We start from the raw sequence: 23,010 nt of genomic DNA, 5'->3' as shown, positions 1-23,010 counted from the left end.
GACTCCAACAACACAGGGAATATGTCATAATGTTCAGGTCCTGACCCCTCATAACATCTTTCACTAAATATATGGACTGAACCAGGGCATGTGAAACATCTGGGGTGAACCATGGAAAAGTCTGTGGGGCCTCGATGTGGATAGAGTTGTGGTTTCAATGCATTCCACATGACAGATAGAGATTGAGTATGAACAAATGTGGCCATTCTTTTCTGTTTTCCCAGCACTACCTTGCTGAAGCAGAGGGTAGCAATTCTATTTCTTGTGGGGCGGGTACTACATTTTTACCAAATGGCGTCCTAGCTATGTCTCTTCATGGTACATCAACTGACTGTTAGATTTCCTGTCTCCCCCTGATGATGTGATTATTACACGAAAGTGCACTTGGGAACTTATCATGTTTCATTCCCCCATGGACCCAGGAGTATATATATATATATATATATATATATATATATATATATATATATGTTTTTTTTTTTTTTTTTTTTTTTTTTTTGCTTTGTTGCTGTCTCCCGCGTTTGCGAGGTAGCGCAAGGAAACAGACAAAAGAAATGGCCCAACCCACCCCCATACACATGTATATACATACACGTCCACACACGCAAATATACATACCTATACATCTCAATGTACACATATATATACATACACAGACACATACATATATACCCATGCACACAATTCACACTGTCGGCCTTTATTCATTCCCATCGCCACCTCGCCACACATGGAATACCATCCCCCTCCCCCTCATGTGTGTGAGGTAGCGCTAGGAAAAGACAAAAAAGGCCCCATTCGTTCACACTCAGTCTCCAGCTGTCATGCTATAATGCCCGAAACCACAGCTCCCTTTCCACATCCAGGCCCCACACAACTTTCCATGGTTTACCCCAGACGCTTCACATGCCCTGATTCAATCCACTGACAGCACGTCAACCCCGGTATACCACATCGATCCAATTCACTCTATTCCTTGCACGCCTTTCACCCTCCTGCATGTTCAGGCCCCGACCACTCAAAATCTTTTTCACTCCATCTTTCCACCTCCAATTTGGTCTCCCACTTCTCCTCGTTCCCTCCACCTCCGACACATATATCCTCTTGGTCAATCTTTCCTCACTCATTCTCTCCATGTGCCCAAACCATTTCAAAACACCCTCTTCTGCTCTCTCAACCACACTTTTTTTATTTCCACACATCTCTCTTACCCTTACATTACTTACTCGATCAAACCACCTCACACCACATAGTGTCCTCAAACATCTCATTTCCAGCACATCCATCCTCCTGGAGGAAGTAAAGTGTTTTAGATATCTGGAGTGGATCTGGCAGCGGATGGAACCATGGAAGCGGAAGTGAATCATAGGGTGGGGGAGGGGGCGAAAATCCTGGGAGCCTTGAAGAATGTGTAGAAGTCGAGAACATTATCTCGGAAAGCAAAAATGGTATGTTTGAAGGAATAGTGGTTCCAACAATGTTGTATGGTTGCAAGGCGTGGACTATGGATAGAGTTGTGCGCAGGAGGATGGATGTGCTGGAAATGAGATGTTTGAGGACAATGTGTGGTGTGAGGTGGTTTGATCGAGTAAGTAACGTAAGGGTAAGAGAGATGTGTGGAAATAAAAAGAGCGTGGTTGAGAGAGAAGAAGAGGGTGTTTTGAAATGGTTTGGGCACATGGAGAGAATGAGTGAGGAAAGATTGACCAAGAGGATATATGTGTCGGAGGTGGAGGGAACAAGGAGAAGAGGGAGACCAAATTGGAGGTGGAAAGATGGAGTGAAAAAGATTTTGTGTGATTGGGGCCTGAACATGCAGGAGGGTGAAAGGAGGGCAAAGAATAGAGTGAATTGGAGCGATGTGGTATACCGGGGTTGACATGCTGTCAGTGGATTGAATCAAGGCATGTGTATGGGGGTGGGTTGGGCCATTTCTTTCGTCTGTTTCCTTGCGCTACCTCACAAACACGGAGAGAGCAAAAAAAAAAAAAAATATATATATATATCTGGGAGTGGATCTGGCAGCGGATGGAACCATGGAAGCGGAAGTGAATCATAGGGTGGGGGAGGGGGCGAAAATCCTGGGAGCCTTGAAGAATGTGTGGAAGTCGAGAACATTATCTCGGAAAGCAAAAATGGCTATGTTTGAAGGAATAGTGGTTCCAACAATGTTGTATGGCTGCAAGGCGTGGGCTATGGATATAGTTGTGCGCAAGAGGGTGGATGTGCTGGAAATGAGATGTTTGAGGACAATGTGTGGTGTGAGGTGGTTTGATCGAGTAAGTAACGTAAGGGTAAGAGAGATGTGTGGAAATAAAAAGAGCGTGGTTGGGAGAGCAGAAGAGGGTGTTTTGAAATGGTTTGGGCACATGGAGAGAATGAGTGAGGAAAGACTGACCAAGGTGGAGGGAACGAGGAGAAGTGGGAGACCAAATTGGAGGTGGAAAGATGGAGTGAAAAAGATTTTGTATGATCGGGGCCTGAACATGCAGGAGGGTGAAAGGAGGGCAAGGAATAGAGTGAATTGGAGCGATGTGATATACCGGGGTTGACATGCTGTCAGTGGATTGAATCAAGGCATGTGAAGCGTCTGGGGTAAACCATGGAAAGCTGTGTAGGGATGTATATTCGCGTGTGTGGACGTATGTATATACACGTGTATGGGGGGGGTTGGGCCATTTCTTTCGTCTGTTTCCTTGCGCTACCTCGCAAACGCGGGAGACAGCGACAAAGTATAATAAATAAAATAAATAAATATATATATATATATATATATATATATATATATATATATGAAGTCTGTTGGGGATGAGAGAGCTTGGGAAGTGAGTCAGTTGTTGTCCGCTGATGACACAGCGCTGGTGGCTGATTCATGTGTGAAACTGCAGAAGCTGGTGACTGAGTTTGGTAAAGTGTGTGGAAGAAGAAAGTTAAGAGTAAATGTGAATAAGAGCAAGGTTATTAGGTACAGTAGGGTTTAGGGTCAAGTCAATTGGGAGGTGAGTTTGAATGGAGAAAAACTGAAGGAAGTGAAGTGTTTTAGATATCTGGGAGTGGATCTGGCAGCGGATGGAACCATGGAAGCGGAAGTGGATCATAGGGTGGGGGAGGGGGCGAAAATTCTGGGGGCCTTGAAGAATGTGTGGAAGTCGAGAACATTATCTCGGAAAGCAAAAATGGCTATGTTTGAAGGAATAGTGGTTCCAACAATGTTGTATGGTTGCGAGGCGTGGGCTATGGATAGAGTTGTGCGCAGGAGGATGGATGTGCTGGAAATGAGATGTTTGAGGACAATGTGTGGTGTGAGGTGGTTTGATCGAGTGAGTAACGTAAGGGTAAGAGAGATGTGTGGAAATAAAAAGAGCGTGGTTGAGAGAGCAGAAGAGGGTGTTTTGAAATGGTTTGGTCACATGGAGAGAATGAGTGAGGAAAGATTGACCAAGAGGATATATGTGTCGGAGGTGGAGGGAACGAGGAGAAGAGGGAGACCAAATTGGAGGTGGAAAGATGGAGTGAAAAAGATTTTGTGTGATTGGGGCCTGAACATGCAGGAGGGTGAAAGGAGGGCAAAGAATAGAGTGAATTGGAGCGATGTGGTATACCGGGGTTGACGTGCTGTCAGTGGATTGAATCAAGGCATGTGTATGGGGGTGGGTTGGGCCATTTCTTTCGTCTGTTTCCTTGCGCTACCTCACAAACACGGGAGAGAGCAAAAAAAAAAAAAAAAAAAAAAAAATATATATACATTTATTTATTTATTTATTTATTTTGCTTTGGTGCCGTCTCCCCCGCTTGCTATGTAGCGCAAGGAAACAGACGAAAGAAATGGCCCAACCCACCCCCATACACAATGTATACACACACACGTCCACACACGCAAATATACATACCTATACATCTCAATGTACACATATATATACACACACAGACACATACATATATACCCATGCACACAATTCACACTGTCTGCCCCCATTCACTCCCATCGCCACCTCGCCACACATGGAATACCTTCCCCCTCCCCCCTCATGTGTGCGAGGTAACACTAGGAAAAGACAACAAAGGCCCCATTCGTTCACACTCACTCTCTAGCTGCCACGCAATAATGCCCAAAACCACCGCTCCCTTTCCACATCCAGGCCCCACACAACTTTCCATGGTTTACCCCAGACGCTTCACATGCCCTGATTCAATCCACTGACAGCACGTCAACCCCGGTATACCACATCGATCCAATTCATTCTATTTCTTGCCCTCCTTTCACCCTCCTGCATGTTCAGGCCCCGATCACTCAAAATCTTTTTCACTCCATCTTTCCACCTCCAATTTGGTCTCCCACTTCTCCTCGTTCCCTCCACCTCCGACACATATATCCTCTTGGTCAATCTTTCCTCACTCATTCTCTCCATGTGCCCAAACCATTTCAAAACACCCTCTTCTGCTCTCTCAACCACGCTCTTTTTATTTCCACACATCTCTCTTACCCTTACATTACTTACTCGATCAAACCACCTCACACCACACATTGTCCCCAAACATCCCATTTCCAGCACATCCACCCTCCTGCGCACAACTCTATCCATAGCCCACGCCTCGCAACCATACAACATTGCTGGAACCACTATTCCTTCAAACATACCCATTTTTGCTTTCCGAGATAATGTTCTCGACTTCCACACATGTATACACATGTACATAATTCATACTTGCTGCCTTTATTCATTCCCGTTGCCACCCCGCCAAACATGAAATGGCAACCCCCTCCCCCCCCATGAGCACAAGGTAGCGCTAGGAAAGACAACAAAGGCCACATTCGTTCAAACTCAGTCTCTAGCTGTCATGTATAATGCACCAAAACCACAGCTCCCTTTCCAAATCCAGGCCCCACAGAACTTTCCATGGTTTACCCCAGACACCTCACATGCCGTGGTTCAACCCATTGACAGCACATCAACCGCGGTATACCACATCGTTCCAATTCACTCTATTCCTTGCACACCTTTCACCCTCTTGCATGTTCAGGCCCCGATCACTCAAAATCTTTTTCACTCAATCTTTCCACCTAAAATTTGGTCTCCCACTTCTAGTTCTCTCCACCACTGACACATATATCCTCTTAGTCAATCTTTCCTCACTCATTCTCTCCATGTGACCAAACCATTTCAAAACACCCTCTTCTGCTCTCTCTACCACACTCTTTATATTACCACACATCTCTCTTACCCTTTCATTACTTACTCAATCAAACCACCTCACACCACATAGTGTCCTCAAACATCTCATTTCCAACACATCCATCCTCCTACGCACAACTCTATAGCCCACGCATCGCAACAATATAACATTGTTGGAACCACTATTCCTTCCAACATACCCATTTTTGCTTTCCGAGGTAATGTTCTCGCTTTCCCACATTTTTCAATGCACTCAGAACTTTCGCCCCCTCCCCACTTCCCACTTTTTCCCTACATTTCATAGAAGGTGACTAAAAGGGGAGGGAACGGGGGGCTGAAAATCCTCCCCTCCCGTTTATAATTTTCCAAAAGAAGGAACAGAGAGGTGGGCCAAGTGAGGATATACCCTGTAAGGCTCACTCCTCTGTTCTTAACAATACCTCGCTCATACGGGATAAGGCGAATATGTATGAAAAAAAGAAAAAATATATATAAAGACACACATATATATACACAAATACATATTCATGCTTGTTTGCTGTCATCCATTCCTAACACCACCCTACCCTACATGAAACTAGCATAAATGCATAAAAGAAAAAGTGATAACACATATTTTTTACTTCTCCCCCACACCTGATAGCCGCTCCCTGCATGTGAGGCAGCACCGAGAAACAGACAAAGAAAGAACACATCTGCTCACATCCATACTTGAGCTGTCATGTGTCATGCACCAAATCCACAGATTCCTATCCACATCTAAGCCACATAAACATATATATATATTTTTTTTTCTTTTTTTTGCTTTGTCGCTGTCTCTCGCGTTTGCGAGGTAGCGCAAGGAAACAGACGAAAGAAATGGCCCAACCCACCCCCATACACATGTATATACATACGTCCACACACTCAAATATACATACCTACACAGCTTTCCATGGTTTACCCCAGACGCTTCACATGCCCTGATTCAATCCACTGACAGCACGTCAACCCCGGTATACCACATCGATCCAATTCTCTATTCCTTGCCCTCCTTTCACCCTCCTGCATGTTCAGGCCCCAATCACACAAAATCTTTTTCACTCCATCTTTCCACCTCAAATTTGGTCTCCCACTTCTCGTTCCCTCCACCTCCAACACATATATCCTCTTGGTCAATCTTTCCACACTCATTCTCTCCATGTGCCTAAACCATTTCAAAACACCCTCTTCTGCTCTCTCAACCACGCTCTTTTTATTTCCACACATCTCTCTTACCCTTACGTTACTTACTCGATCAAACCACCTCACACCACACATTGTCCTCAAACATCTCATTTCCAGCACATCCATCCTCCTGGAGGAAGTAAAGTGTTTTAGATATCTGGGAGTGGATCTGGCAGCGGATGGAACCATGGAAGCGGAAGTGGATCATAGGGTGGGGGAGGGGGCGAAAATCCTGGGAGCCTTGAAGAATGTGTAGAAGTCGAGAACATTATCTCAGAAAGCAAAAATGGTATGTTTGAAGGAATAGTGGTTCCAACAATGTTGTATGGTTGCGAGGCGTGGGCTATGGATAGAGTTGTGCGCAGGAGGATGGATGTGCTGGAAATGAGATATATATATGTATATATTTTTTTTCCCACACACATTTGCCATCTCCCACATCAGCAAGGTAGCGTTTAGAATAGAGGACTGAGCCGAAGAGGGAAAATCCTCACTTGGCCCCCTTCTCTGTTCCTTTTTTGGAAAACTAAAAACCAGACGGGAGGATTTCCAGCCTCCGACTCCCTCCCCTTTTAGTCGCCTTTTACGACACGCAGGGAATACAAAGGAAGTATTCTTTCTCCCCCATTCCCGGGGATACATATATATATACATAGCGTTTGTTCCTGGCGGTAGGATAAATAAAACATATGGGATTAGTGTGAGGGTGGGAGCAAAGGAGGGGGTGGCACTGATGCTGAAGGAGGAGTTGTGGGAATGTGTAGAAAAGTGTATGGAATTGAGCCCCAAACTGATTTCCATAAAAATGAAAGTGGTTAATAAATAAAGGTGGAGGATGTTTAGTGCTAATGCACCTAGAAGTGAAAGGAGTGGGATGAAAAGCAAGTGTTTTGGGAGATAAGTGAGTGTGTCAGTAATTCTGATGCAAGTGATTCAGTAACAATAATCGGTGATTTGAATAACGAGTGAGTGATGTCGCTGTTAAGGGTATAAATGGGGGGCATGGGGTAAACACTGTTAATGAAAATGCTGAAAAAAGACTGGCAACTGGGAATACCTGGTTTATATACACTGGTATATAAGGGTAAGTGAGGATAATGGTAAGCAGGGATTATTGGATTACATCCTAACTGGCAGGTGTGCTAGACTTATGGATATTAATGTGGTGAAAAGGGGCAGCAGGTGGGATATCTAATCACTTCTTGGTGGAGAGGAAAGATAAAGTTTGTAGAGGCTTTAGAAACAGTAAAAGAGGAACTGAAAAGGGTGTATAGTACAGTGTCCAGTGTTGTGAAAGAGAATGAGCTTAAAAAGAGGACTGTGAAGAGAAACAAGGTGAGATTACATGAAGAATTGCAAGAGGTGACAGTAGGCAAAACTGGGAGAATGGGTGAGGAATGGGTAATATTTAGGGAAACAGTGGTCTTTTTTCGTCCGTTTCCTGGTGCTACCTCGCTGACGCAGGGGGTGGTGATGCTGTTTCCTGTGGGGCAGCATGGTGCCAGGAATAGATAAAAGCAAGCATGAAAATGTACATGTGTATTTATGTATATGTGCGTGTGTATATGATGATATGTAAATCTAAATGTATGAATATGTACATGTGTATGCATCTATGTTTATACTTACATATGTGTATTTATGAGTGGATGGGTCTTTCTTCCTCTGTTAAATGGCACTACCTCGCTGACACAAGAAACATCAATCAAGTGTAATACAGTACTTATATGTGCAAAGGAAGTGTTTGGCATGTGAAAAGGGAAGCGAGTGGTGGGATGAAAGAATTAAGTTGTCAGTGAGAGAATTAAGGTTGTCAGTGAAATATAAGAGAGGTGAATGGGCATTACCTGCAGGGAAGGAGTGCATGTAATTGAGAGATGTACATGAGGAGAGTGCAGTGGCTGAAAAAAAGGGCAAATGAATAGTGAAGTATGAGGGTATCTGTACACTGCAGGGAGAATAAGAAAATGTTTTGAAGATAAATAGTGTGAGGAGAACAAGAGAACAAATAAGCATTAGTGAATGAGGCACATCAAAAAGTGATAATTGACAAAGCAGGGAAAATGGGACTGTGAATTTTTTGAAGGACTGTTGAATGTGTTTCATGATAAAAGTGGCAGGCATGGAATGTTTTGGAGGTTGAGGCACGTGAAGTGAGAGAGTCATTGCAAGTAGTCTGGCGAAGAGATAGGAGGTGGTGAATGCCCTGTATTAGAGGAAGTGTGGCAAGGATACTAGAGTGGAAGATACACCATGGAATAGTCTGTGAAGCTTGGCTGTGGATGGTAGGCTCAGGTTTCAGTACATCATACACAACAGCTTTAGAGTGCATGTGTGTAAATGATTCCATTGTTTGCTTGTTCCTAATGCTACCTCACTAAGGAACAAAAAGCAATTGAGCATAAAAAAAAGTACCTGTGTATGAGTATAGTGGAGACTGTCCTGTTGGCTTAAAAAGCAATTATCTTCCAAATGAAGTTTCTTGACCTGCTAAAGAAGGTGAAATGACTTCACAGGGAAATGTATAATTCACCTGATAAGTCATTTCAAAAGTGACATGCAAAATTAAGCATGGACTGACATGAAAAGTCAAGTAAGGACTGACCTTATGAATGAAGTGGGAAATAATCTCAGTAAAGTATGGGGTGACATGATGAGTCAATTGAGGACTGACCTGCTGTATCAAATGTGGACAGATCTACTCAGCAAACGTTTGGGAGAACTGACTAAATCAGGTAATGAATGACTTACTGAGACAAGTAGGAATTACTTCCTACTTGATAAGTTAGGTAAACAATGTACGATGATTCAAATCATATATGACCTATGAGTTAAGTTAGGAATGACTTAAGTCACATGAAGACTGATCTAAAAATCAAAGTAAGACTGACCTACTGAGTCATATCAAACTGACCTGCCATAGAGTCAAACACGGAGTACAGAGGAGATGGCCGCAGGGTTCTATTCTAATGTCCTTATCATTTTCTGCACATATTTTGCACAACTGGAATGTGGAGCCCATTTCACAGTAAAGTTCATACTGTTCTTGGGTTACCTGAGGGAAAACAAAAAATAATGTCAAGAAGAATACACTAAACTAAAAGTTATCTTCTTTAAAGATCACTTACAAGTCTAAGCAAAGATTAATAAATATTCTTTAAATTTTACAGCCCAATATATATCATTTCACTCCTCTAAGACACACCACTTTTTTCCTTTACATACGAATTTTCAAGAATGTCACATTTCTTTAATACTTGTTAGCAACTCTTCTGTTGAACTGTTCTGTTGAATTTCTTTACATAATTCTGTCAACTGTACACAGTGTCTACTTCACTAAGCAGCCCCATTCTTTTGGAATTACTGACAAAAAGGAAGTAAATCTAAGCCAGAGAACTAACACCTAATTTGCTTAAACTGAACTATTTTCTTTTATACTTAAGGCTACCATCAAGGAAAGAAGTGTTCATCAAAGTCAAGTCTTCAATGAAACGTAAAAAGAATCAAAAGTAATTGAAAAGTATGAGAAGAAAAAACAATGAGGGGGAAGCCTGCCTTTACAAAAAAGTCGTGTTGTCACCATTAGGGCAAAGAACAACAAAGCTTTGTGATGCAGGGAAAGAATCAAGCATCAAAACAGCCCATGCATGAGTTGCTGACAGCCATACAGTAATCTTGTGATGCAGATTCTACCATGAATCACATGGTCTAGCTGATGGTGCAGGAACACAAATAGCCACTTATCAGGAGCAGAAACCAAAGTAAGATTGTTAGAAAGATGACAGAGAACCAACACTGTAGCAAAGAGCAAGTGGACCAGATTTTGAGACCAGACTGACTTAGGCTCAACTCTTGTCAAGCAAGTATGTCAAGCCTGCACAATATATGAGTGATGTACTACAATGAAAATTAGAGAAAAGATCAAGAAAACATTTTTCCTGGGTAAATCCTTAACCATTGAGGGAGTAATCTCTTGATTTCAAATCTCAACTTGGCATATGTTCAGTAGAATAATCAGACTTCTTGCAATACAAAACAAAAAAATATGATAAAAAATTATATAGTTGTTATATCCATGCATATAACAATTACTGCTGCACCTTCTTCCACATACATCAGTTCTTCAAAACACTGTTTCCATCTTTCTTTCACTTCCTTCTTTTGATTTAGCAACTCCCCTTCCTTAATTTTCACATTAACATTTCAACTCTCACATCCACTTTCTTACATTTTTTAGTTCTTCCAATACACTTTCATATTTTCCCTAAACTTTTCACTTAACTTTCTTCCACGATCTGCACCTGCTCTTTCTTTGCTCTCCTCTATCATTTTCTTAAACATTCCTCTTACACATCTTATATCCTTCCCTCTCCTTTTCAGCTATCTATCTATCTATCCATTCCCCTTGGGAACTTACAAAAGAGTTTCCATAACTTGTGAAGTCCAGTACTGCTTTTTAGGACTTTAGTGCCACAACATTAACATGCCATTGGGCAAATCTACCATAATGTTTCCAGAGGCCCTACCTACTACTTCTACCTAATGCTCCCACCTGAATGGTCCTACCTACTACTTCTACCTAATGAGAAGTGATCCCTGAGTGAATACGGGAGAGATTACCAAGGGACCACAGTCCCTTAGCATGATATACAAATTCATCTCTGCAGTGATATTTTTGTGAACATTTAAGGGGTTCCTTAGGCATAGGAACTACTCCATAAGATAAAAGAATTCACTAAAAAATAAGAAATAAAAATAAAAGGTCTTCAATGAGCACATCAATCTTTTTTAATCTCTAGGGGATCATAAGTAATTCTGGGGTATCTTTTTTCTTTTATACATATCTGCCATTTCCCACATCACTCTAGTGCCAAGAACAAAGGACTGAGCCTTAGAGGGAAAATCCTCACTTGGCCCCCTTTTCTGTTCCTTCTTTTGGAAAAGTAAAAACTGGAGGGGGGGGGGGATTTCCAGCCTCTCACTCTGGGGTATCTATTCTCTATTATCAATATACAAAAAAATGCCAGTTACTAAACTAGCTTAAAAAAAAGCAAAATTACTTTTCAGTCAATCTAGCAATCAAGAAATCTACCATATACCTTTTTCTTCTCTACAACAGCATGTCTAATCTCTTTCATCCCCCATATATTTCCTTTTTATTCTAATACCTTATGGCCTTGTATCCATTTACTAATTCTACAACCTTTAACAGTCTTTCTCTTAACATTTTTAACACTCATTTACATGACTGCATTCCTACATTTACTGCACTTCCATTTAAATATTCAGTCATCCTTTTTTCATACTCCTTGAATTCTTTCTGATTCATTTTCATGCATGCCAACACTTTTACTTCTCCAATCTTCCTTACACCATACCTCCACTTCTCCCTGATCCTTACCCCAACAAGAACTACAGAACAGTCAGTCTCCAGAGAATTCTCTCACAACTACAGCATCCAGCACAGCCTTTATCAACCTTCCATCCACTGCTACATAGTCAATTAAACCCTTTTGTTCTGTTCCATCATATATCATCCATGTAAACCCATGTGTACCCTTATCAGCACAAACATCCACAATATAATTTCCATTCTCAATTACTTCATGCACTCCTCATTTACCAACTACCTCGCCAATTTCATAACACCCACCTTCATATTCATGTAACCCATTACAACCACCTTTCTCTCCTCAAGACCACATTTCTCCAGAAATGCTTCATTTCGTCCTTACTTCACATAGCCTTCATATTCATGGGGGTATATACACATACCCATACATACTTCATAATTCCAATCTTTGCTTTCTCCCACACTATTCATTCCATCCATGTTCTGTAACATCATTTCATACTCTCAGTGACAGCACAGTTGAACATTCTTCTTTCCCCCTTCCCTGATAATTTTCATTCACTCCCATACATACCACTCCTCCTTCCATGCACTCCCACAATGTGCATTCATCATTCCCATTTTCACACCATAAACCCTTCCTAAGGATATGGGTTTCCCATGTCCCAAGCACCATTCCCTTCATTCAGTAATATAAACATACGAATTATTCCCAGTCATTTCAAATCTAATAACATTTCACATTTACCTTAATATGGTCCTCAGGAGTGGCTTGTACAACCCAGGATAAGTCTGGATTGAGATTCCGCCCATCAGGATACAAATAACTGTAAAAAAGGATATACCTGGCACTTATCTCACAAAGAATACTGTTTTCATTTAATCACTGATATTCATCCTAGGACATTTTTCCAAGAAAGAGTCCTAGTTTTATCCAGGAACTCGTTCCAAAGTTTCTGTAGCCTAAGGCTGTGCTACTTCCAGTAGCAAGGAAACTGGAGTCCTCTAAAATGAAAAGTTCTTCGATGAGACACTACTCTCAACGATAAAGCCCTGACAAAAATTATCAGTCTTTGGATTAAGTGGAATTCTTCCAGCAGAAAAAGTTGACCAAGATGGCTCAAATGGAGGTAATGTTGCCCGCACCTGCCTGACTTTAACAAAACACCATATGACTGGTGTTGCTAGAAATTTTGCTGGTGTGAAAAAAATTTCAATCTACCACAATGATTATAACAAGATCTATTGTATAATATCATAGTAATCAGTACTCAATTTTTCAGTGCAGGTAAAATAAATGGCAACGCAACTGACACTCAAGCCTTAATACTGCACTTTTAATTATGCTGTGTTGACAAATGTACAAAACTACTACACATTATCAGTGATCAGAGGTGGACAAATCATTATTTTGAAGTTTATCTTTCTCACTGTCACAGGAATGTATCTGAAACTGTGAGGTTAAATACCTTTTCTATACAAATCGAAAACCTAAGATTCATTAGGTTGGAAAGGACACCTAACTGAGATGTTCAAGGTTTATATTGGGTTAAAATCAATTATATAAATCCTCCCTTCCAATTCTCAAAAATACTTACAATCCTTCTCTGTGTCCATCCAAGAGGGCTTGACAAAGTGATTTATTTTGAGGAATGGTTTGTAAGATGCTGCCATCACTGGTCACATAACCGATCGCCCACTGACCAAGCCGTGTACATGATAGTCGAAAAACATAGCTGTTAAGGAAAAATGCAATGTTAGCAACTTCTGACATGAGTAAAAATATCTAAGCCAGTATCCACTCACCTACAAACAGAAATCACATAAATCACAGCTAAAACAAAGAATACACATATCTGTGTTCGTGTATAGTATATATATACAAGATTATGAGTGACTGAGTCTTTCCCATTTTGAATAACTACCCAAGTCCTAAATAATCAATATTCTCAAGAACTGGACTGCTTCAGTTACAGATGTTTATCATCTTATTAAAAAAATCTAAAGCGCAACCTTCAAAATTAGCTAGATTCCTCAATCAAATTTTGTGTCAAAATAAAATACAAAGAAGTAAAACAATCTTCAGCAAAAATTTTGTATGCCTGTTGCTAAGTAATTGTTTCAAAAGAGTATGGCTCAAGTCTGGGAGAGATGGCTTGAGGTGCATAACATATCTGAAGATATGAGAAGCAATGTGCAAAGAGATAGTCATGGAAAAGCACAAGCTGGGAGAACAGTAACCACAAGGAAGGATTGGAGGTGTCCTACTGTCCTTGGTGTAAGAAAAGACATGAAATTTACTATATATAAAAGACCAACATAACTGAATAAATGCTCCTTCTCATATGTATGAGAATGGTATGAAACCATTTTCTATTTATACCATCAAAGAAAAAATAAGAGCAGTAAAATACCCCAAGAAGTAAAACATTTTTTTGTCATGCTTTTGCCACTTCCTACATTAACAATGTTGCATCAGGAACAGATGAAGAAAATATTAATAAGGTAAATAATGATGATGTAAGAAGTACATGATGATGTGAGAAATATTCATGACCAATGACAGCAATCAGAATGACAAAGGGATTAAACTAATCTCATGTCATGGTGCCCATATGTGACCCAAATTTAATTTCCTGATGACACAGAACCTCTGCCAAGTATCCCAAATATCAGCATGTAGAACAGGCCAGCCACAGACCACAATGTCCTATATAAGTCCTTGAACACTTATCTATTATAAATACTCCATAATTCAATCACATTATGGGTAATCTGACTCAATCATTGTCTGTAAATCTAATAACTATCTATCTATCCATATCTCTAACACGTTCCCAACTGGAACTCCCTTAAGGGGGTGGCCACAGCATTGAGTCTCCATAATTAGTGAAATCCAGTGCCACTTCTTAGCCTTTTGTGAATCACATTTAACAGGCCACTGGCACACACATCACACTTTTCTATCTGTGCTCTAGACATCACCCATCCCTTTAACACTATACACATCTTTCAACATATTCCAAGACCCTCCATGCCAACAATGTAACTATCGTAATGAGGACACCAATCACTTATGAATCAACTGTCCAGCACTCTCCATACATACATACACACAGAACACTAAACTTCATGACATGGCCTGGCCAGTGAACATCAATGGTTCCTGAGCACTGGAGGAACCTTATAAAGATATGACTCCTAGGATAGGAAGTAAATGAATATGCGAAGGAGAAATAAAAAGCTTACCCCTGCTTCACATTTCAGCAAACTCTATTCAGATCCCCTAACTCCTAAAGTACTTAACACAAACAAAACACACACACAATGAAATAGCCTGATAAGCACTAAACATTCACTCTCCCAACGTAAGTCTTAAGCTCCTTCCCACCATAAATGAACCCTTCAGAAGCTACACTTCCCAGAAAAACATTTCATACTTTCTTATCAATGCTCTGGACATCACTCATCCCAATATCATTGCAAACAACTTTCCAATATATCACAAGACCTTTCATGCCTATGGTGTAACTACCATAATCAAGACACCAATCACTTAGGAATCAATTGCCCAGCACTCTCCATATATATATTCTTTCTTTCATACTATTCGCCATTTCCCGCATTAGCAAGGTAGCATTAAGAACAGAGGACTGGGCCTTTGAGGGAACATCCTCACCTGCCCCCCCCCTCCCCCTCCATCCCTTGGGGAAAAAGAGAGGGGGGGGTGGGGGACTTCCAGCCCCTAAATATATTTATTTATTTATTTTGCTTTGCCGCTGTCTCCCGCGTTAGCAAGGTAGCGCAAGGAAACAGACGAAAGAATGGCCCAACCAACCCACATACACATGTATATACATACACGTCCACACACGCAAATATACATACCTATACATCTCAATGTACACATATATATACTTACACAGACATATACATATATACTCTTTTTCTCTCTTTTTTTTTTTTTGCTTTGTTGCTGTCTCCCGCATTTGCGAGGTAGTGCAAGGAAACAGACTAAATAAATGGCCCAACCCACCCCCATACACATGTATATACATACATGTCCACACACGCAAATATACATACCTATACATCTCAATGTACACATATATATACACACACACAGACACATACATATATACACATGAACACAATTCACACTGTATGCCTTTATTCATTCCCATCGCCACCTCGCCACACATGGAATAACATCCCCCTCCCCTCTCACGTGTGCGAGGTAGCGCTAGGAAAAGACAACAAAGGCCCCATTCGTTCACACTCAGTCTCTAGCTGTCATGTAATAATGCCCAAAACCACAGCTCCCTTCCCACATCCAGGCCCCACAGGACTTTCCATGGTTTACGCCAGACGCTTCACATGCCCTGATTCAATCCATTGATAGCATGTCGACCCCAGTATACCACATCGATCCAATTCACTCTATTCCTTGCACGCCTTTCACCCTCCTGCATGTTCAGGCTCCGATCACTCAAAATCTTTTTCACTCCATCTTTCCACCTCCAATTTGGTCTCCCCCTTCTCCTCGTTCCCTCCACCTCTGACACATATATCCTGTTGGTCAATGTTTCCTCACTCATTCTCTTCATGTGACCAAACCATTTCAAATACCCTCTTCTGCTCTCTCAACCACGCTCTTTTTATTTCCACACATCTCTCTTACCCTTACATTACTTACTCGATCAAACCACCTCACACCACATATTGTCCTCAAACATCTCATTTCCAGCACATCCACCCTCCTCCGCACAACTCTATCCATAGCCCACGCCTCACAACCATACAACATTGTTGGAACCACTATTCCTTCAAAAATACCCATTTTTGCTTTCCGAGATACTGTTCTCGACTTCCAAACATTCTTCAAGGCTGTTGTCTTCCATTTGGGGGGAGGGGGTTGTAATTTTCATGTGTGGTGGGGTGGCGATGGGAATGAATAAAAGCAGACAGTATGAATTATGTACATGTGTATATATATGTATATGTCTCTGCGTGTATATATATGTATACGTTGAAATGTATAGGTATGTATATTTGCGTGTGTGGACGTGTATGTATATACATGTGTATATGGGTGGTTTGGGCCATTCTTTCGTCTGTTTCCTTGCGCTACCTCGCTCACACGGGAGACAGCAACATAGCAAAATAAATAAATAATTTTCCAAAAGAAGGAACAGAAAATTGGGCCAGGTGAGGGTATTCCCTCAAAGGCCCAGTCCTCTGTTCTTAACGCTACCTCGCTAATGCGGGAAATGGCGAATAGTTTGAAAGAAAGAAAGAAAGATATATATATATAATTATCCCTGGGGATAGGGGAGAAAGAATACTTCCCACGTATTCCCTGCGTGTCGTAGAAGGCGACTAAAAGGGGAGGGAGCGGGTGGCTGGAAATCCTCCCCTCTCTTTTTTTTTTTTAATTTTCCAAAAGAAGGAACAGAGACGAGGGCCAGGTGAGGATTTTCCCTCAAAGGCCCAGTCCTTTGTTCTTAACGCTACCTCGCTAACGCGGGAAATGGCGAATAGTATGAAAGAAAGAAAGAAAATATAATAAATATAAATATACATGTGTATGTAAGCAGGTTGGGCCATTCTTTCGTCTGTTTCCTTGCTCTACCTCGCTAACGTGGGAGACAGCAACAAAGTATAATAGAATAAACTAAATATATATATATATATATATCATCAAACACTTCAAAAATATCATCAAACACTTCAAAAACTTGTTATCACCTCCCCCTTCACTGATGTTCCCATTTGTTCCCTTGTCTTACATAAGGTGTTTTGGTCGAGGTGGTGTGTAAAGTGAGAGGGTTCGGGAGAATGACTTGGTAAACAGAGAAGAGGTAGTAAAAGCTTTGCGGAAGATGAAAGCCGGCAAGGCAACGGGTTTGGAGGGTATTGCAGTGGAATTCATGAAAAAAGGGGTGACTGTACTGTTGACTGGTTGGTAAGGTTATTTAATGTATGTATGATTCATGGTGAGGTGCCTGAGGATTGGCGGAAAGCTTGCATAGCGCCACTGCACAAAAGCAAAGGGGATGAAGGTGAGTGCTCAAATTACAGAGGTATAAGTTTGTTGAGTATTCCTAGGAAATTATATGGGAGGGTATTGATAGAGAGGGTAAAGGCATGTACAGAGCATCAGATTGAGGAAGAGCAGTGTGGTTTCAGAAGTGGTAGAGGATGTGTGGATCAGGTGTTTGCTTTGAAGAATGTATGCAAGAAATACTTAGAAAAGCAAATGGATCTGTATGTAGCATTTATGGATCTGGAGAAGGCATATGATAGAGTTGATACAGATGCTCCGTGGAAGGTATCAAGAATATATGGTGTGGGAGGCAAGTTGTTAGAAGCAGTGAAAAGTTTTTATCAAGGATGTAAGGCACGTGTGCGAGTAGGAAGAGAAGAAAGTGATTGGTTCTCAGTGAATGTTGGTTTGCGGCAGGGGTGCGTGATGTATCCATGGTTGTTTAATTTGTTTATGGATGGGGTTGTTAGGGAGGTGAGTCCAAGAGTTTTGGAGAGAGGGGCAAGTATGCAGTCTGTTGTGGATGAGAGAGCTTGGGAAGTGAGTCAGTTGTTGTTCGCTGATGATACAGCGCTGGTGGCTGATTCAGGTGAGGAACTGCAGAAGCTGGTGACTGAGTTTGGTAAAGTGTGTGAAAGAAGAAAGCTGAGGGTAAATATGAATAAGAGCAAGGTTATTAGGTACAGTAGGGTTGAGGGACAAATCAACTGGGAGGTAAGTTTGAATGGAGAAAAACTGGAGGAAATGAAGTGTTTTAGATATTGGGGAGTGGATTTGGCAGCGGATGGAACCATGGAAGTGGAAGTGAGTCACAGGGTGGGGGAGGGGGCGAAAGTTCTGGGAGCGTTGAAGAATGTGTGGAAGGCAAGAACGTTATCTCAGAAAGCAAAAATGGGTATGTTTGAAGGAATAGTGGTTCCGACAATGTTATATGGTTGCAAGGCATGGGCTATAAATAGAGTTGTGCAGAGGAGGGTGGATGTGCTGGAAATGAGATGTTTGAGGACAATATGTGGTGTGAGGTGGTTTGATCGAGTAAGTAATAATAGGGTAAGAGAGATGAGTGGCAATAAAAAGAGTGTGGTTGAGAAAGCAGAAGAGGGTGTTTTGAAATGGTTTGGTCACATGGAGAGAATGCGTGAGGAAAGATTGACAAAGAAGATATATGTGTCAGAGGTGGAGGGAACAAGGAGAAGTGGGAGACCAAATTGGAGGTGGAAAAATGGAGTGAAAAAGATTTTGAGTGATCAGGGTCTGAACATGCAGGAGGGTGAAAGGCGTGCAAGAAATAGAGTCAATTGGAACGATGTGGTATACTGGGGTTGACGTGCTGTCAATGGATTGAACCAGGGCATGTGAAATGTCTGGGGTAAACCATGGAAAGTTCTGTGGGGCCTGGATTTGGAAAGGGAGCTGTGGTTTTGGCGCATTATAGATGACAACTAGAGACCGAGTGTAAACAAATGTGGCCTTTCTTGTCTTTTCCTTGCAATACCTCGCACACATGCGGGGGAGGGGGTTGTTACTTCATGTGTGGCGGGGTGGCGACAGGAATGAATAAGGGCAGACAGTATGAATCATGTACATGTGTATATATGTATATGTCTGTGTGTGTATATATATGTATACGTTGAGGTGTATAGGTATGTATATGTGCGTGTGTGGATGTGTATGTACATACATGTGTATGTGGGTGGGTTGGGCCATTCTTTCGTCTGTTTCCTTGCGCTACCTCGCTAACGCAGGAGACAGCGACAAAGTATAATAAAAAATAATAATATATACATATACACAAACATCATAATATTTTATCACCTATGGACCTGACCGGTGGACATGACAAGTTTCCTAAGCATAACAAGAACCTCATAAACTTATGACTCTTAGGGCAGAAGTAAGTTAATATGTATCACTATACATCATCAAAATCCACTTATATCAAAACACTAAAACCTTTTCTAGAGCAAGACTCAATACTAAATAATTTCTATGCAGTGATCAATACTTCAAACAACAAATCATATTTCTGTAATTCTCTTTTTTAGTAGGCTATCATATACCATATCAGAGTACAATAAATCAATCTTACCTTCCAGGTTTGTTGATATATTTTTGTAATCTTGCTTTAACTTCATCATATGTGAGGAAGGCTACATAACCAGGGTGCGTGACTGCAAGAATCTGCCAGTTTCGCAACAACGTAGGCCATGGTTGAAATAATCTGAGGAATTTCAAAGATCATCAGAAAGGGTATTCAACTTTCTGAAACATAATGCAAGCTGTAATCTAGCCTCTTCTTTGGCCAGCTATGCAAGATGACAGTGATATGCATGCCATTAAAATGTTCTCAATTGTGAATGAATGCTCAATAGCATAAAAACAAACTTCAAGCTAATGACCATGAACAAACTGGTATGAGCTCTAAGACCAAAGGTTTACGAAGATGACACAAGCTATATAAGCTACTTTACCTGTTCTAAACAGAGAAAATTTCAGACTATTTAGTTTTTTCTTAGCTGTAAGATAAGAAAACATATATGGCTGTCACATTCAGAAAAGGCTACTTTAGAAAAAATGACAGCTTAAGGTGAACTGCCCCCGAGGCACAAAATTCTAAGCAGTCAGCTTACACAATATAACATACACTGAGCAAACAACATACCTTGTAAAAACGTCAAACTCAAAACTGGAAATGTAATCATTGCAGGTCAAGTCTATGGTGGACTTTAGAGCCATGGCTTCTAACCCTGAACCAATTGGATGTACTTCACTCAACTTATCTCGAAAGTATTTCCATGGTACTACCGTTCTGAAAAAATAAAAGATTCCTAAGATGCTGATGTTTATAAAAACAATGACCATAAATCATAGTTGAAAAGTTACTTCTACATCAAATAGAAGTCTCAACAAATATATGATATTTTTCAATGAAATACACAGAGTAAAAGATCAAAGCAGAGACAGTAAAATTTTATGAAAATGGAGGTGACAGATAAGAGATATGGTGAAGCTAATCTGGAGTCTATGAAATATGATACTATAGAGTAACCTACCCCAGTAAACGTATAAAAATGGTGATATAAAAAAAAATGAGGACAGACCAACTACCGATCACAGAGTTGATATACTTAAGAGATCTACCTATGTACATATCTGATGCCTGTGCTTAAAAAGGTAACAAGAAATTAGAAGAGAAATTACCCAACATAGGAAATGACTCAGTAGAGAATGACAAAAAGAAGAATAAGAAAGAACAAACAGGGATGGAAATTTGTGAGGTAAAGCCATTGGAAGCTAACACATCCCTAACACCTTTTTTCACTATATAACAAAAAATTAGATTAACCCACTTCCACACATGCATTACTCTATAGAACAAATATGCTGATATGAACTGTCACAGACCTCCATATCTAGCAGTAATCAATTTATGAATGAAGTTTGTTTACATATGCATACCCCTTTTTGCTCTAAAGTTCAGATTTCATTTTCTAGCCTCTGTCATTTCTAAAGAGAAAGTCAAAAAAGAATGAGAACTTCAGCTAACTTCCTTCAATATTACCCTAAAGAATCCCTAAATAATTATCTCTTCATTGCACACAAGTGGTATCACCACCACTCTATCAAAATTACAACATGATCAAAGACCATATATACAGGCATCCTCCCAGGAGCCACAGTCTTGGAATTCTGTCTTTAAAAAGAAAGGCAAAATTCAATTCGCAAGGATACTAAACATCATTTTCATAAAGTCAAACACTGAATCACAAGGCCTAATTCCTTAAAGAAGAAAGTAATGTAGTACCAAAAAAATTAAGAACCAATAACACTTAACATAATTCATCATTACTCGTTCCAGGGTTCTAAGAAGTAAAAGCATGACTTCAAAGAATCAAACAATATACACACCCATGAAAACACATCTTCGAAATGGAAAGACCCCCATCTTTCTCAGTTGCTCAATCACAACTTTGAAACTAAAAGCATTTGAGAATAAAAGAAAAATGCTAATCTGATACACTGAAACTCTGCAAGAGCCCTGAGAAAAAGTGGTCATGGTGTCAATAATGGAATAACTCTGAAAGTAGGACGACACACAATTTCCAAACACACACATCACAACATAATTTCGTAAACAGATGTTTTCTCAGGCTTTTACAGTAGAAAGTTGTTTCACTTTGTAATAATGAAAGAATGAAACTTCAAAGGCACATCTCAAATCAAATCAAAAGAATACCAAATTTCTTTGCATTGTACCAAACTTACTGAAAATCTAAAAAAGAAATTCATCCTACATGAATGGCGAGTACTGGAAAGTCCAGTCCCCATCATAAAACAATGAAAAATTGCCTTGTAGGAGTAAGAGAAATGGCAAACTCTCCAAAGCAAATCAAATTCAAAGCTACGGCATTAAAGATAATATCAGGGAAATCAGTACATATTCCAGGATTCTGGCCTGCTTACCTTACTGCCACTTAAGTATTTGAAAAATAACAAAGAGAAGTTACAGAACATCTACAAGAAAGAATATTATTGTATTCCTACTACATGTAGCAAACAAATGAAGACCACGTACTACCAGCAGTCTCACTACTACAGAGTATTCAAAGAAACCATATGGAACACCTACTACAGACCATAAGGGAATTCCCACCTCCCAGGTGAGAATAAATCAAGATTCGAAACCAGGGAACAGGCCACCAACAGGCAAAGGCCCATGATGAACCAACAGGTCCAACAATCTTAAAAACAACAACTTGTAATGACTGGCCATAAACAAAGAGTATTGATTAATGGTCAAGCCTCAAAATGCTTAAATGTAACGAGTGGAGTGCCACAAGGATCAATCATAAGACCAGTTCTGTTTCTCATATATAATAATGATACTGATAATGGAATGCACTGCAAGATATCAAAATTTGCTAATGATACAAAGCTGGGAAATAAATCTACAAATGAACTTAAAGGCCTACAGCTTCAAATTGACATAAATTGATGAACAGACACATGTGGCATGCATAAGGTGGGATGTGGGCCAGTGCTAAAGGGTAGTTAGTGATGTAATAACAAAGTAAAGTTGGTAGTGAAAAAGAAAAGAGAGGTGTGTCGGCATGGCTCATGGGGAAGGTGTGCAAATGCTTGGGAATTATGTAAGAAAAAGCAGCAAGAGGTCAGGAGGTAGATGCAAAGGCTGCAAAAATAGGGTAAATGAGAAATGGGGTGAGAGAGTA

General features: G+C 40.5%; 1 protein-coding gene across 8 annotated transcripts in view; it reads right to left on the bottom strand.

The window, feature by feature from the left end:
- The window catches only part of Cbl (E3 ubiquitin-protein ligase CBL), a 138,794-nt gene that overhangs the window by 79,711 nt on the left and 36,073 nt on the right, over positions 1 to 23,010 (bottom strand). For all 8 annotated transcript variants that reach the window (XR_011713805.1, XR_011713806.1, XR_011713807.1 and 5 more), the window contains exons 3-7: positions 20,442 to 20,588; positions 19,869 to 20,000; positions 13,332 to 13,469; positions 12,482 to 12,560; positions 9,295 to 9,435 (exon numbers count right to left, since the gene is read on the bottom strand). Coding sequence is in view for 4 of the 8 variants with exons in the window: in XM_071670995.1 (XP_071527096.1) it covers positions 9,295 to 9,435; positions 12,482 to 12,560; positions 13,332 to 13,469; positions 19,869 to 20,000; positions 20,442 to 20,588 (637 nt within the window). In the remaining 4 variants the exon portion in view is untranslated. The remainder of the gene's footprint in view (positions 1 to 9,294; positions 9,436 to 12,481; positions 12,561 to 13,331; positions 13,470 to 19,868; positions 20,001 to 20,441; positions 20,589 to 23,010) is intronic.

Source organism: Panulirus ornatus, chromosome 16 (genome assembly GCF_036320965.1).
Source record: "Panulirus ornatus isolate Po-2019 chromosome 16, ASM3632096v1, whole genome shotgun sequence".
In the NCBI taxonomy this organism is placed as follows: domain Eukaryota; kingdom Metazoa; phylum Arthropoda; class Malacostraca; order Decapoda; family Palinuridae; genus Panulirus; species Panulirus ornatus.
The sequence above is the reverse complement of the archived record's forward strand: the minus strand, read 5'-3'. Positions and strand labels throughout refer to the sequence as shown.